Source organism: Heterobasidion irregulare (genome assembly GCF_000320585.1).
Source record: "Heterobasidion irregulare TC 32-1 unplaced genomic scaffold scaffold_12, whole genome shotgun sequence".
Lineage (NCBI taxonomy): Eukaryota > Fungi > Basidiomycota > Agaricomycetes > Russulales > Bondarzewiaceae > Heterobasidion > Heterobasidion irregulare.
In genome coordinates this window covers 1750762-1764121 of record NW_009258208.1, presented here as the reverse complement: position 1 = coordinate 1764121, position 13360 = coordinate 1750762, and the positions used below count along the sequence as shown (strand labels likewise).

The 13360-nt window shown below is 56.8% G+C and overlaps 5 protein-coding genes across 5 annotated transcripts; 2 read left to right on the top strand and 3 right to left on the bottom strand.

The window, feature by feature from the left end:
• Positions 1–1818: 1818 nt before the first annotated feature.
• On the top strand, positions 1819–2733 carry HETIRDRAFT_412365 (uncharacterized protein; the record flags this gene model as incomplete). Its single annotated transcript, XM_009554180.1, has 3 exons — positions 1819–1992; positions 2061–2223; positions 2282–2733. Coding segments are annotated over 3 exons (789 nt in total), but the record flags the coding sequence as incomplete, so codon positions are not given.
• Positions 2734–2824: 91 nt separating this feature from the next.
• On the bottom strand, positions 2825–3108 carry HETIRDRAFT_390647 (uncharacterized protein; the record flags this gene model as incomplete). The annotated part of the gene is made up of 2 exons (XM_009554179.1): positions 2825–2912; positions 2999–3108. Coding segments are annotated over 2 exons (163 nt in total), but the record flags the coding sequence as incomplete, so codon positions are not given.
• A 788-nt stretch (positions 3109–3896) lies between these two features.
• HETIRDRAFT_455787 (uncharacterized protein) lies at positions 3897–4578 on the bottom strand (the record flags this gene model as incomplete). The annotated part of the gene is made up of 3 exons (XM_009554178.1): positions 3897–3941; positions 3997–4178; positions 4239–4578. The coding sequence occupies 3 exons, from the start codon at positions 4576–4578 to the stop codon at positions 3897–3899; spliced, it is 567 nt and encodes a 188-aa protein (XP_009552473.1).
• HETIRDRAFT_446843 (uncharacterized protein) lies at positions 4419–13031 on the bottom strand (the record flags this gene model as incomplete). Its single annotated transcript, XM_009554176.1, has 26 exons — positions 4419–4457; positions 4573–5155; positions 5249–5347; positions 5400–5876; positions 6017–6056; positions 6220–6231; positions 6331–6406; positions 6563–6972; positions 6998–7323; positions 7385–7587; positions 7636–8322; positions 8451–8635; positions 8698–8794; positions 8831–9481; positions 9535–9918; positions 9978–10133; positions 10158–10306; positions 10358–10473; positions 10808–10958; positions 11127–11285; positions 11628–11681; positions 11782–11901; positions 12261–12366; positions 12442–12627; positions 12650–12804; positions 12888–13031. 23 exons carry the CDS (start codon positions 13029–13031, stop codon positions 5551–5553), a joined length of 4893 nt encoding a protein of 1630 aa, XP_009552471.1. The 3' UTR covers positions 4419–4457; positions 4573–5155; positions 5249–5347; positions 5400–5550.
• On the top strand, positions 4933–5522 carry HETIRDRAFT_446844 (uncharacterized protein). Its single transcript, XM_009554177.1, has 2 exons — positions 4933–5236; positions 5298–5522. Exons 1-2 carry the CDS (start codon positions 5075–5077, stop codon positions 5379–5381), a joined length of 246 nt encoding a protein of 81 aa, XP_009552472.1. The 5' UTR covers positions 4933–5074; the 3' UTR covers positions 5382–5522.
• Positions 13032–13360: the final 329 nt, after the last annotated feature.

Below are 13360 nucleotides of genomic sequence, written 5' to 3'. Positions count from 1 at the left end.
CTAACCTAACCTAACCTAACCTAACCTAACCTAACCTAACCTAACCTAACCTAACCTAACCTAACCTAACCTAACCTAACCTAACCTAACCTAACCTAACCTAACCTAACCTAACCTAACCTAACCTAACCTAGGACGCTGGCCAGGAAAGCCAATAATCCTATTGGAGAGCAAGACCCTGACCATGCTATTTTTGGCCAAGGAAATGTCAATTTGCTTTTGCCAATCACTGAAAGTAGGCATTGGGCCTAAAGCTGCAAGAGTTCCAGGCTCAGGGGTAGTAGAAGCAGGAAGAGGAATAGGAGTGGAAATAGGATCAAGAGCAGGAATAGGGGAAAGAGCAGAAGCAGAAGCCAAAGATGAAGAGGCCATAGAGCTTTGAGCAGGCGAGGAGGTGTTTGAGCTAGAATCAGCTATAAAATACATGTTAATTGATTGATTTAAATCTTCAGATTTAAATACAACATACACATTTCAATGAATTCAAGAAGAAGCGAGAAAGCTTGAATGTATATAAAGCAGTCTATAGAACAACATCAATCAGTAACATGAATCAACTGATTTTACGAAGGTTGAATATCAAATAAATGCGAAAATAAATATGTTAAAATATATAGAGAGTCCTTTAGACTCTTTGATAAAAAGAATTAAAAAGGTTTTAAAATAAATATTTTATTCGCTTTTTTGCGATATTTTAAGGCATTGCTTAGTCAGGGGGGGGGACTGACTCCCCCCCCTAGAAAATGAATAAACAAATCAATTTTTAAATCAATTAAATATTAGAATTTTTTCGAATTTTAAAAAAGGCTTAGTCAGGGGGGGGGAACTGACCACCCCCCTTCAGAAAAGAATTAAAAAAGAATAAAAATAATCGAATTTTTTCGAATTTTGAAGACTTACTGGATGGTTGTGGTTGATGGTCAAGAAGGAAAGTCACACATGTCACACTTTGGCCTAGTTATATAACAAGGTGGCAGTTTGCGCATATTTGGCTCAACATGTGACCTTCCTTCTATTGCTTATGTCAGGGGGGGGAGTTGGCCCCCCCCCCCCCCCCCCTCCACCCGGGGTGTGCGGGGTGTGGGAAAATTATGCAAATTTCGAAAATATTGAAAAGATGCGTTTTCAGTAGATAGTTCCACATCTATCGACGAAATTCGAAAATTTTCATTATTAAGCTGGAAAAACACCGTTTTCAAAAAAATAGCCGGCGATACAGTGGATTTCCAAAATTTAAAATTTCGAAAATTTGCCTTTAGGTGAGCCTCAGTAACTGAATCCTAGATATATTGATGGAATTTGAAAACTCTTTATATAAAGCCGGGAAATCATGGTTTTCAAAAAAATAGTCAATAGTGTAGAGGTCAAACACAGTACACGTATTTGATTGTTGTCCAGCAGTCTTGATTACAGATTTAATAGACTGGTATAAAGCCTTAAAGATTATACAAGGTGGTCAAGTATATTTAAATGTCCCACAAAAAACAGGGCAGACTCAAAGCAGAAAAGCAAAAAGCAAAAGCAGAAAAGCAGAAAAGCAAAAGCGGAAAAGCAGAAAAGCGAAGCGGAAAAGCGGAAAAGCGAAGCGGAAACAACCGTCATTACCCTGATGACGGGAAATAAGGTAGATAGCTTGGGGATAACTACAGCAAGTGGGCATACATGGCGCACAGCATCGCAGGCGTGCTCCAGTTCTAGCTGTTCCAAATCCCGATGGTCGGCGCCGACACGTGCGACTTCAGTGCGTAGTCCTTGCTGTCGATTCACCTGCTTGCTTGAGCCTAACCGTGGGTTATATTGTGCATACGCGGAGCAGTCGGCAACACGGACGAGGAGTTGTGCAATTGCTGGATGCAGCTATCCGCGTTCACGCCGTTCTATAGAAATCACAACCAGCGCGGCGCGCTGTCCCAGGAGCCTTACAGATGGGATAGTGTCGCCAACGCGAGCAAGACCGCGATCTCAATACGCTACGCGCTCCTGCCGTACTGGGTGAGCCTCTTCGTATGCTAGAGATTCAAATCCGCGATTCATCGTTGACCGCGGACGGGATCGGGCAGTACACACTGTTTGCCAACGCCTCGACGAACGGCACACCTGTGCGCGCGCTCTTTTTTGAGTTCCCCGACGAGCCGCAGCTGTTTGCGGTGGACCGCCAGTTCATGGTCGGGAGCGACATTCTCGTCACGCCTGTGCTCGAGCCCAATGTGTCTACTGTCGACGGTAGGTCGACATGGAATTCATACCCGCTCGATTGCTCATCCCCATTGTGTCATGTCAGGCATCTTCCTCGGCCGCGGGCAGATAACATGGCGCGACTGGTACACCCACACTGCAGTAAACGCGGCCGTGGGCGCGCCGACCACGCTTTCCGCGCCCCTCGGGCACGTCAATGTGCACATCCGTGCGGGCGCCGCACTCCTCACACACGCGCAGCCGGCGTACACGACACGCGAGACGCGAGCGGGGCCGTACGCGTTGCTCGTTGCACTCGGTGTTGACGTCGCAGCATACGGCACGGCATATCTCGACGACGGGACCTCGCTCCCGCTACCGGACTCCCCAATCGCGAACCGGACGGTGCGGTTCATCGTGCACGCGGGCGCGCTCACTATTGAGAGCACAGGTACGTTCCGCGTGGAACAGCCGCTTGCGCGCGTCACGGTGCTCGGAGTACCGAGCGCGCCTGGGAGCGTGTTCGTCGGCGGGCAGGAGGCGGCACGGGGTGGATAGACGTACAACGCAGACGTGGAGCAGCTCCTGATGGACGGGTTGGCAGTCGACTTAAACAACGGGCATCTGTCTTGGTTGTGACGCATCGCACGTTCTGGTTTTTGAGTTGGTTCTTTTCCTTGCTTGTCATCTACATTGACCTCTCCCTACGGGCGCTGGTCGTGAAAATAGTCCACTTACTGGCGTTGGTACTGACATAAAATGTGTGGGGATTTGAGGGGGTTTGTGAGGATCGGGAGGGCGACGGGTGAGGGTGAGGGCTCACGGTGGCACACTTGGAGAGGCGGGAGTACGCGCGGCGGACGTAGAACTCGCCATCGGCGATCTGGGGCTGCTCGATGTCCGCCTCGCGGTGCTCTATGATCTTCGTGGGGCCTTCAACATGCAGCGCCGTCAGTCAGCCGTCACGGGCGGGGAGACGTGCGGCGGAGGACGCACCGTTGAAGGAGGTATGCGCGACGTAGTCGTAGTCGGATTCGTCGGCGCGCAGGCGCTCGTAGCGGCCGTAGCTTGCCTGGATGTTGGCGGGGCTTTTTTGGGGGGCGTGTGCGGCTGCGGCTGCGGCGGCGTTAGCGTGGACGACCAAAGCGGTCTGTAGAATGGAAAGGACTGTGGGAGACTCACTCTGTGTCGGTATCGTTGGCGACGTCAGCGCCGGAGTAGTACCACTGGACCTTAGCCCAGACCTACGGTTGCTCGCGTCACGGCGAGGACGCGTCAGACGCGCGGTGAACACACGCACATACGCATACACACGCACACACGCACACACGCAGAGGGGCAGCAGCACGGGGGCGGGGCGGGGTGGGTGCTTACCCCAGGGTCGTCCACGGGGCGCGTGAGCGGCCGGCGTCGTGCGAACTCGAGGATCCGACCGACCCAGAGCTCGTGGGCGAAGTAGGAGGATGTCGGGAACCTAAACTAACTTTCCCATGCTGCCATCGCAAGCCGCCTTGCGCTCACTCATTTCGGTGCTTCCGTCGAGGGGTCGCACGTGCACGCATCAGAGGCGGGGTTGTCTAACGAGGAGGTCAAGTGAGCGAGCAGCCATAACGACAAGGAGGCTGCAGAGGTTGCGGGACACATGTTGAGCAAAGGGCGGGTGGAAAGGGCGAGAGCGAGAGGTACGAACCTTGGTAACGCTCAGCCTTCCTCTGCCAAGCTCATTCCTCTGCCACCAGCTGCTCCTTGACCTCCTCGTCGACGCGCTAAAGCGCGTATGGCTTAATATTTGTGATCCTCTGTGTGCGGAAGCGAGGGCACGTGGAGGGACGGCGACAGTGTGGGGACGCCAACTGTTGTTGGACCGCGGGGTCTCAGTGGTGACGCAGGTCGAGGGAGGGAGAATGAGGAGGCAACCTTGCGTGGTGTCGAGGGGACGCGCGTGAGCGCTTGGGCATGAGGGCACAAGCGTGAACTTTGATGGCCCAGGAGGTCGAGGGGCACTGGATGAACACGAACGTGGGCTCGAGGACATGACCATGGGCTCGAAGGGAAGAGGATACGCGTGCTCAAGGATTTGGATCCCAGGTGGTGCGTGCGCTGAAGGGGACGAATATGCGCGGGCGAAATTGGGGGCGGAATCGCAGCTTCATCGGGTTGAGCGGACAGGCGGGCGGAATGGTTGCGAGGACACTGGGTGGTGGGCGTGCTTGTGTTCACAGATATGAGTGTGCGTATGTGGGGTCGAAGGGATGCACGGCCGGAAACGTGGGGAGCGTGGGCTGAACGGACGAGTGTCGAGGGGAGACAGGTAGGCGGCGGGGCGGGCGGAAAGGATGAGGTCAAGATATACACATGTGTGGGGAAGGACTGGCGCCACGAGGGACGACGACGCACCTTCATGACGCTTGTCCTGGTCAGCGAGCGTGCATCTCCCCATAGATATCCTCGTCCTCCACGCCCATCCATGTTCCCAGCCCGTCTCTCAGCCGCCACCGCCGCTGCCGGTCCTCTTCTTCCTACGCTACCAGCCAGTTAGGTTAGGTCGAGGATGGGACTGTTGACGAATGTGAGATCGAGTGTGCGCAAACTCGAGAGGACGAGGGCGACGGGGATGAGGGGATGAGGGGTCAAGCGTGCACGGGGTCGAGTGTGCCTTTGGTTTTAACAACGATCCAGGACGAGGGAGGAGTGGTCGAGGGGCCGTCGAGAGGTTGTGCGTGCACGCGTGCGCGAGCTGGATGAGTCATGCGGAAGCGGATCTGGGTCGGATCTGGGTCGCAGGCGAAGGCGGATGCGTGAGCTCAAGGGATGAAAGGGATCGAGGGCATTCGGTGGCGGACGGGCGTGGGCTAGATGAGTCTAACTTGGGCTTGACGGGACAGGGGGAAGCGCGCGGATGAACGGGGATAGTATGCAAAGGCAGGTGCATGGCGTTGAGGGGTCACACGTTCACGCATGGGCACAAAGGCAGAACTGGCTATTGAGGGAATTAAGTGAGCGAACGGGCTTGGCGTTAGAGATCGAGGGCGTCGCAGGGTCGGCAGAAAGGATCAGAGCGGTAGGTACACACCTTGGTGACGCTCGGCCTCCCTCTCCCTAGTTCATGTCTTTGTTGCCAGCTGTTACTCACCCTCCTCGTCAACACACTAGAGCGCGTGTGGCATGATGTCTGCTATGCTTTGTGCGTAGGCTCTGGGGCTTGAGGGGACGAGGTGACGTACGCATATAAATTTGGGTCGCAGGCAAATGGATGCATGTACTGAAGAGAACCGAGCGTGCGCAGGCGGGATCGAGGGTTAGGTTCGACGCTCGAGCGGGTCGAGAGGGCAAGAGTGGCGTCGGGCATGCACAGGATCTTGGCGGTGACACGGTCTAGGATGCCTGGGCGAGTGACCCGAGCGAGGAAACCTTCGACTTGAGCATGGAGATGGTGCTCTGCGCAGCAGCCTGTTGAACTTTGAGCGTGCGCAAGAGCTTGAGTGAAGATTTGACCCGGGAGGCGAGGGCATTGAGGCACTCCTGTGACACGGAAGGCATTGAAAGCTGGAGTGCAAAAGGTTCTTGTAGGGACAACGACAATCTTCTACTAAAATACCGAGTTGCTTGAGCTGTCGTGTTGCTAACAACATAGAGGGCGCCGTGGGACCTTGCCAATCCGATCGACTGAGTTGAAACTTGGAAGGCTGCGAGGTAGGAATCTGAAAAGAGGAAAGGAATGGGTGAGGTCGATGAATGTAGGAGAAAGAGAGAAACGGCACGTCGAGACTTGCAGATAAATGAAACATGGTGGGAGAGCTTGAAGGGCCAGAAATAACATGCCATACCGAGGTTAGCGCACGCGTAAAGTCTCTCATGATATACCCAAGCGGCACAAGTACCTACAGAAAGATCTGAAATCATTGTTAGACAAAGATAAGGACCACAATGGGAATCCTCAACACTGCTTGCTTTCTCAAGGCCTCGGCGGAGGCACATCGTCCGTTTGCAATGCCGAGGGCGGGAAAGAAGGGACAACGAAAAGTAGAATACAGATACACTTACAGGAGCAGGGGTCTGTCATGGTTATGGTTACAAGTCGTCTAGTGCGCGTAGAGCAGAGTTTGCTCCGGTTTTGCAATTCATCGTTGTGTGGTAATGGCTTAGGGAGAACACCATGTCCGCCGCGACGGTGATGTGCGTCGATCTACTCTCATTCGCCAGCTCCTCGTTGGGCAGCTTTCGTGTGCGCCTAGAAACCACAATGAGAGAATTAAATTAAAATTCAACAAGTCGACACGCGTCTACGCAAATACGATCGGAGCACGCGCGACATAACCTTTGCGCGCATCCAAGGACGTCAACGCCGCTGCTGATCAACTGCATATGCTCCAGCTGGCTCACGCACGAGAGCACCTCGCGCCACGAGCCCTTGAGGTTATTGCCCTCCATGACTGTGACGTCGAGAAGCGTCTGGGCCGCCTCCATGTTCTTTGTCTTCATCTCCCCGAGGTTGTTCAGGAACGTGAACTCTGCGAGCGTCGTCACGAACGCGTTGCGCTCCAGCTCGAGATCGAAGAAGCACACGATCCGGATCGCATTTCGGAAGCCGTCGAGGCAGAGCTCCACGACATCCAGGTTGTCCGTCTCCTGCAGTGGGCCCGAGATCCCCGCGAGGAACGGGATCCACGCGACCTCGACGCGCTGAAGAACTGCTCGCCGCTCCGCGAAACCTTGCACTAGGACCGCATCATCGTCCTGAACAGCGCCTGCATAACCGACGCGTGAGCAAACCACCCCAGCACCGACATCTCGACGCTCGACGCCATCAAGAAGCACGCACCTTGGTCTTGTTCACCATGCCATTCGACTGCAGCATATACGCCTCCCTCTGCAAGTCCTGCCCGACCGTGGCGAGCGCGCTCGCTTGCCCCGCACCTGGCGCGAGCGACACGACTAGGCTCGAGTCCACCTCATCCTTGATCCGGATCCCATTGTTCACGATGTCGTCAAAGATGGCGGACAGCAGCTCCTCGGGGAGGTCCGCGCCCTCGTTGATCCCGCGGTTGTTCTTCACGAAGTCCGCGCGCGTCATGCGCTTCTTCACCTGCGGATTGTGCGCATCCGTGTTGAGCAGGATGACCGAGTACGAGATCACGTAGGCGGTGTCTGCAACGGAAACGGGGCCGTGGCGCGTCAGACGCGCGCGCGGATGAGCAGCGCGTGGGACACGCATCGGCGTTCGCGAACGGTGTGTTTGCATTGCCCTCGATGTAGCGCTCGGCGAACTTGAGCATGAACCGATCGATCTTCTGCGCTTCCCCGGGCAGGCGGAACGCCTGCAGGTAGACGCGCAGCGCGTCGACGAAGGGCATGTTCCGCAGGTCGAGCATGTTGACGAACGTGTACATGGTCGCGATGTTCTCCTCGTCCCTGCAACCCGATGAGCCATCGCAAACGGAGGAGGTGGAAAACGCGCACCCTTCGCCGAGGTATTCACCGATCATCGACTTGCTCAGCCCATTGATATGCAACAAGAACCGCGCGACGTCCTGCGGCGCCTTACTCAGAATGAACCCGTCTCGAGCAAAAGTTGTATGCCCTAACACCCGCCCATCGGTCAGCCCTCTTCGGCCGAAGAAAACACGCACTCGCTTTGGCTTAAGGTTGAACTTCTTGACGCCCTCCAGCAACATCGTCTTCTTCTGCTTCGCGCTCTCGAACCGGCCCGGGTCGTCGTGGATATCCGGCGTCGGTTGCCTCGTCGCCTCCGCGCTCGGGCCACCCGTCGGGAGCCTATCCAGCGACTGCGACGCGTCGGGCGTCAATCCCTCAGGGCACCCGTCCTCGCCGACGCTGACGCGCCATGCACCCGCCGCGGCCGCGGCCAACGCAGAGTCGGGCGCGGTGCCCCACGCGACGAGCGAGCGTAGCACGGCAGTGAGGCACTCGAGGCTCTGGCGGCAGAGCTGCTGCTCCGAGTGGCCGAGCGCGGATGTATCGAGCGAGCCTGAGACGGCCACGGCGGACGTTACGAGTGACGGCGGGATGCCCGGCGCGTACGCCTTGCTCGTGGGTGTCAGCGTGGGGCTCGCAGGGTCCGCCGGCTTCTGCTGCGCGGCGGACGGGAGCGTGCTGGTGCCGATCTTGGTGATGATGTTCATGAGGCTGCGCGCGCGGCGGGCAGGGTGTTCAGCGAGCTGCATACACAGACAAAAAAAACAAAGAAAAAGAAAAAGAAAAAAACAGAGGGCAGAGCAGAGCAGAGGAAAAGAGAGGAGGCGGGGCATGCTCACTGCTCGTAGATGTTGTCTGCGACTTGGCTATCGCAATCATAGTTGAGATAAATCTCGACGAGCGCCTGCGGATCGTGACAAAGGCGTGACAGCATACCCAAGATGGCGGCCTTCTGCTTCAGCGTCGACGTCTTCATCTCGAGAATCGGGAAGAAGATCTCGTAGAACGGGACCTCGATCTCTTTCTGCAGGCGCAATCAAAACAAAACTAGGTCTGCGAAGACAGACCCCCTACGCGCGTGTGCACCTTGAGCTTCGTCCGGAGGCCCGTGATCACGCGCCAAAATATCTCGACGCTGATCTCGAACACCTGCGGGACGGGGCTGGCTGCTTTCCTGCTGAGGCTGAGGCAGAGGTACTAGTTCGCCATCTGCACGAACGGGGTCGCTTCGTGGGACGAGCTCGAGTGGATGAGCGACGAGGGCGAGACGAAGACGTCCATGTGCGCGTTGAAGATGACGAGCACCATGTGCAGGGAGAGCAGCTTGGAGCGCATCGAGTGCGACTTGAGGTCGTGCTCGTTGTGGGCGGGGCGTGCAGGTGCGGGGATTAGTAGGGGGTGATGTGGATGCGGTGCGAGGAGGAGAGAGCGAACCTTTCCGAGTTGAGGGGCTTCATTGTGAGCTTGCACATGGATCGGAAGACGAGGAAGGCATCCTTGAGGAAGAGGTCGTTGATCGTCATCGTGTGTGCCGGGGGAGCATGATGCCCCTGGGCTGGGGTGCTCGGGCGAGAGCTCGCTCGCGTGCAGAACAGTGAAAAGGGGACACAAGCGGAACTGTGCGAGGGAGACCCACGCGTGAGGGGTATCCGGCCTGTCCACGCCGTGCTCGATCCCATTCGACGAGGGCAGCTCGAGGACAGGCAAGTCGTCGTGGGCAGCTACCAGCGGCAAAAGAGGGAGCGGGATCTCGAGCGAGATGTCATCTGCCGAGGGCACCTTGTCCTGGGACGGCAGCGCGCGCGGCGGCTCGATGTCCGGCGTGGACGGCGCGAACGAGTCGCGCTTTGCGGACGGGGCGTCGTCAGCCCTGGATGCGAGCGACGCGGTGGACACTGCGGCGGCGGGTGGGGGTCGGTGGACATGAGAAATATGTTGTAAACGGTGCGGACGGCCTTGAGGAGCGAGGACTGGTGGACGAGGATGGTGGAGGAGAGAACGAGAGCGAGGAGGGCCTTGACGACCTGGAGCCTAACCGAGTCGGCGGTGGACTCGGTGTGGCAGGTGGTGGTGGTATGCACGACGAGGTCCACGAGCGAGGGCGGGGGGAGGTTGCTCTGGGAGGCGCTCGAGGTGGAGTGGCTGGGCCCGGACCCGGGGACAGGGGCGGGGACGGGAGGATGCGTGTTCGGGAGGCCTGGCCTCGACGAAGAAGGAGTAGGAGATGAGCTTGGAGATGCAGTCAAGGCTGGCGGCCGTGAGCTTCTCGTTGCGGGTCTCGCAAGCGAGGCAGAAGACGGAGTTGCCCTTGGAGATGGTCATGGAGCGCTTGTAGGAGGAGGGCGGTGTGGAGGGATGCGGTGGACATGAATGGGGAGAACGCGGTGTGGGTGTCGATCGTGCGCGAGGCGTCGGTGGAGGAGAGCTGGGAGGACGGGGGTGGTGCGCGCGGTAGCTGAGGCTGCCCCCACGCGGGGGCCGGTCTTGCAGCGAGTTCTTGGATGGCGGCGTCGGAGGAGGGGCTGGCGCAAAGAAAGATGACATACCTCATGGATATCCTCGTCGTCCGCGCCCTCTCTCTTCCCAGCTTATCTTTCCGCCATCGCCGTTCCTCAGCGTGGTCGTTGTCGCTGTCGTCATGATTGTCAGTGTGGTCCTCGTTGTCATCGTCTTTGACGCTCAGACGGTCACGATGCTTGGAGCGTGATCAGGCAGCGTGGGCGTGGGGGCGTTGGTGGAGAAGAACGCCTCCGCGGCCGACATCGTGGTGGCGCAGGGGAAAGAGACGGCGGTGAGCGGGGGCGTAGGCGTGGACGAGGACAGAGACGGGGTCGGGAAGGGAAAGGTTAGTCCCTCGAGGATCTGTAGATAGTAGAAGTAGAGGAAAAGAGAAGGAAACATCAGTACACGTCCTCAACGATGCTAGCTTTATCAGGGCCTCGGCGGAGGCCCATCGTTTGCTTGCATCATTGAGAGCGCAAAGGAAAGAGAGCGCAAAGGAAGCGAGTGTCGAGAAGTAAAAGGAACAAAAGATAACTCACAACGAAAGGTTTAAAGTGCTCATTTCGCTCATCTGGACCAGTGTCTGCGCTGGTTTCTCAACCGATCGTCCTGTAGAAGAAGAGGATGTGGCCGATGGCCTGTCGAGAAGTCTCTGGCTTGCAGGCTAGCAGAGGATGTCGACATTGGCACGGACAGGGCGTGGACGAGGGATCGCGGAGAAGGAAGAGGTACCGAGAGACGAGCGAAGAGTTGGATTGAGAGCTGTTCATTACGATCGAGGTAGAGTGGTGCTCCTTCCACTTCGGGCGAAAAATTTCGCCCACAAATCGTGTGGGTGAACGGGCCTGAGTTCAAAATATAGATATAGATACAACAAGAAAAATAATACAGACTGTAGCTACAGAGGAGCACCTAAGAAAGTAGCTTCGAGGGAGGTGTATATGCACGCAAAGTACATAGAACGAGTCGCGCGGACTACATGCATATGGTATTAGCCGACAAATAGAAGATACAAGGGGAGAATGAGGCTGCGAGGCTGGGCATGTCGCACGACCGTACTCTCGAGACTGCTGGAACAGTGATAGCGCATGTTCTGCTGCTATCGTACACTCGTCTGAAGCTCGCTTGAGGCCCTCTAGTGTCCTGTGTCCGACAACGTTCTGCCGAGAAGGCTGTTCATGATGTCAAATGTCAGCATCAGGAGCATGAGAGAGGAGGAGAGGGAGAGGAGGAAGGAAGGAAATGAGGCCGACGAAGTCGGCGGCCGCGTGCTGTCTGCGGCAGCCAGGCTCCCCACAAAACCCAAATTCACCTTCGGCGAATTTGGGCTGTGGGGAGCCTGGCTGCCGCAGACAGCACGCGGCCGTTTCTGCATCATGACTTGTCCACTGGCACTTTTACGCCGCGTGGAGCGACTGGGCGCCCTGGACAGCCCGCCGCCGTTTCATGTCCTCAGTCCTGCAACAGATGACCTAACCTAACCTTCGTATGCGCGAGCTGTGTGCGTCACTTACTCTCGCAGATACGAGGCTCTCTTCCATGTTGACAGTGGCGAAGACGTAACGTTCCTGCAAAAAACTGGTCAGAGGCAGAATGACGGACGGAACGAGGGTCGTCAAGGAAAGGGAATGAGAGTGGCCTTAGTGAGAGAAGGGGTCGTCGACGCACGTAGAACGCGGCGGCGGTGGCGGCGCGCAGATAGCGCGCCGTTGTTTCACATCTTGTGAACTTCACCGTTGCAGAACTTTCAACATCAGGTTTCTCCAATGCTAGTTCTTGCCGTGTGTCCTGCGCGACTCATCTGCTGTGGAGTGCCGGGAGTTGGGTGTCTTCAACGCGCAAGCGAGGATGGCGGGAGGTTGATGGACATGGGGAGGGATCCGTGAGGAGGGATCGAAGGGACAAGGTTGCGTGGGGTTGAGGAGACGAGCGAGAGAGCAAATGGTGAGTAGGAATACACTCGAGGGGACAAGTATATGTGGGGTCTGGGCGGTGACGCAAGAAGGGAACGGATGTCAGGGCACTCGGTAGCGGCGGTGCGTGGCGTCGCGGAGACGGGTGCGCGTGCGCGAGGTCGAGCGGATGCCCGCAGATGTCGGTCACAGGCGAGGGCACATGCATGAGCTTGAAGGGACAATCATGCGCACGTGGGCTTGAGGGCGCGATTGACGGTCAATGTGATTCATAGCATTGAAGGCGTGTATGATGTTGAGGGTGGGGGCGTGAACGGTCGACAGGGAGATGGGACGCAGGCTGAAGGAGGGGCCGGCGGAAAGGATGAGAACAAGACACGCACGCGGGGACGGACAGGCACGAGAGACAACGTACCTGCATCCATCGTGGATGTCCTCATTGTCTATGCCCATTCTCCGCCGCTGCCATTGCTTGTCCTCATCATTATCCTCTGCCGCCAGCTGGACCTCGTCGTCCTTGTTGACGTTTGAACGGCCGCAATGCTTCACATGTTGTGGGGCAGCGCGAGCGTGGAGGCGTTGAGAGAGCGTGATACTGGCGCTGCAGAAATAGTGGAGGGCACTGGTTGACGGGAGCCTTGAGCGGATTAAGGGGAGGCGAGTGTGGGTCTGGGTAGCGGGCGCCGCGGATGGGTACGGGTACAGTTGGGTAGGCGAGGGGGATCGAGGTTCGAAGAGTTTGAGGGAACAAACAGGCGAGCATGCGCAGCATCGAGGGCTGAAGCGTCAATGATTGAATGCATCAAGGAAACTTGGTTCGAGGGAGGGGCTGGGGGGAAGGAAAGAACCAGCGGTACGTACCTTCGACCTCCTCTCTCCCAGCTCATCTCCACCGTTAGCTTCTCCTTTCCCTACTTGTGGACAGGCCAAAGCACAAGTTGCGTGACGCTGGCGATGTTCTGTACATGGGCGCGGAGTGTATGTGCGGCAGGAGCGAGGGTGCATGGAGAAGCAGCAAAAGTGCAGAGAGCGGAGGGTGGATGTCGACGGTGAAAATGGAGTCCTCAGTCGATGCGGGGTCAGCAGCTAACAATAGCAAAATAATAGGAAGAGTTAGTATAGTAACACGCTCTCAGCGATGTGTGCTTTCACAAGGCCTCGGCGATGGCCCATCGTCCGCTTGCATCGTCGAGAGCGTGCAGAGTGAGCAGTTGAGATCAAGAAAAATCTTACCAATTTCCTTGATATTCCCTGAGAGAGTGGTGTTAATATATCGAGGGGATGTCAATTGAGGGCGCTTGATGCTCAAAGGTGCGGGGAGGGTCGACGCGACG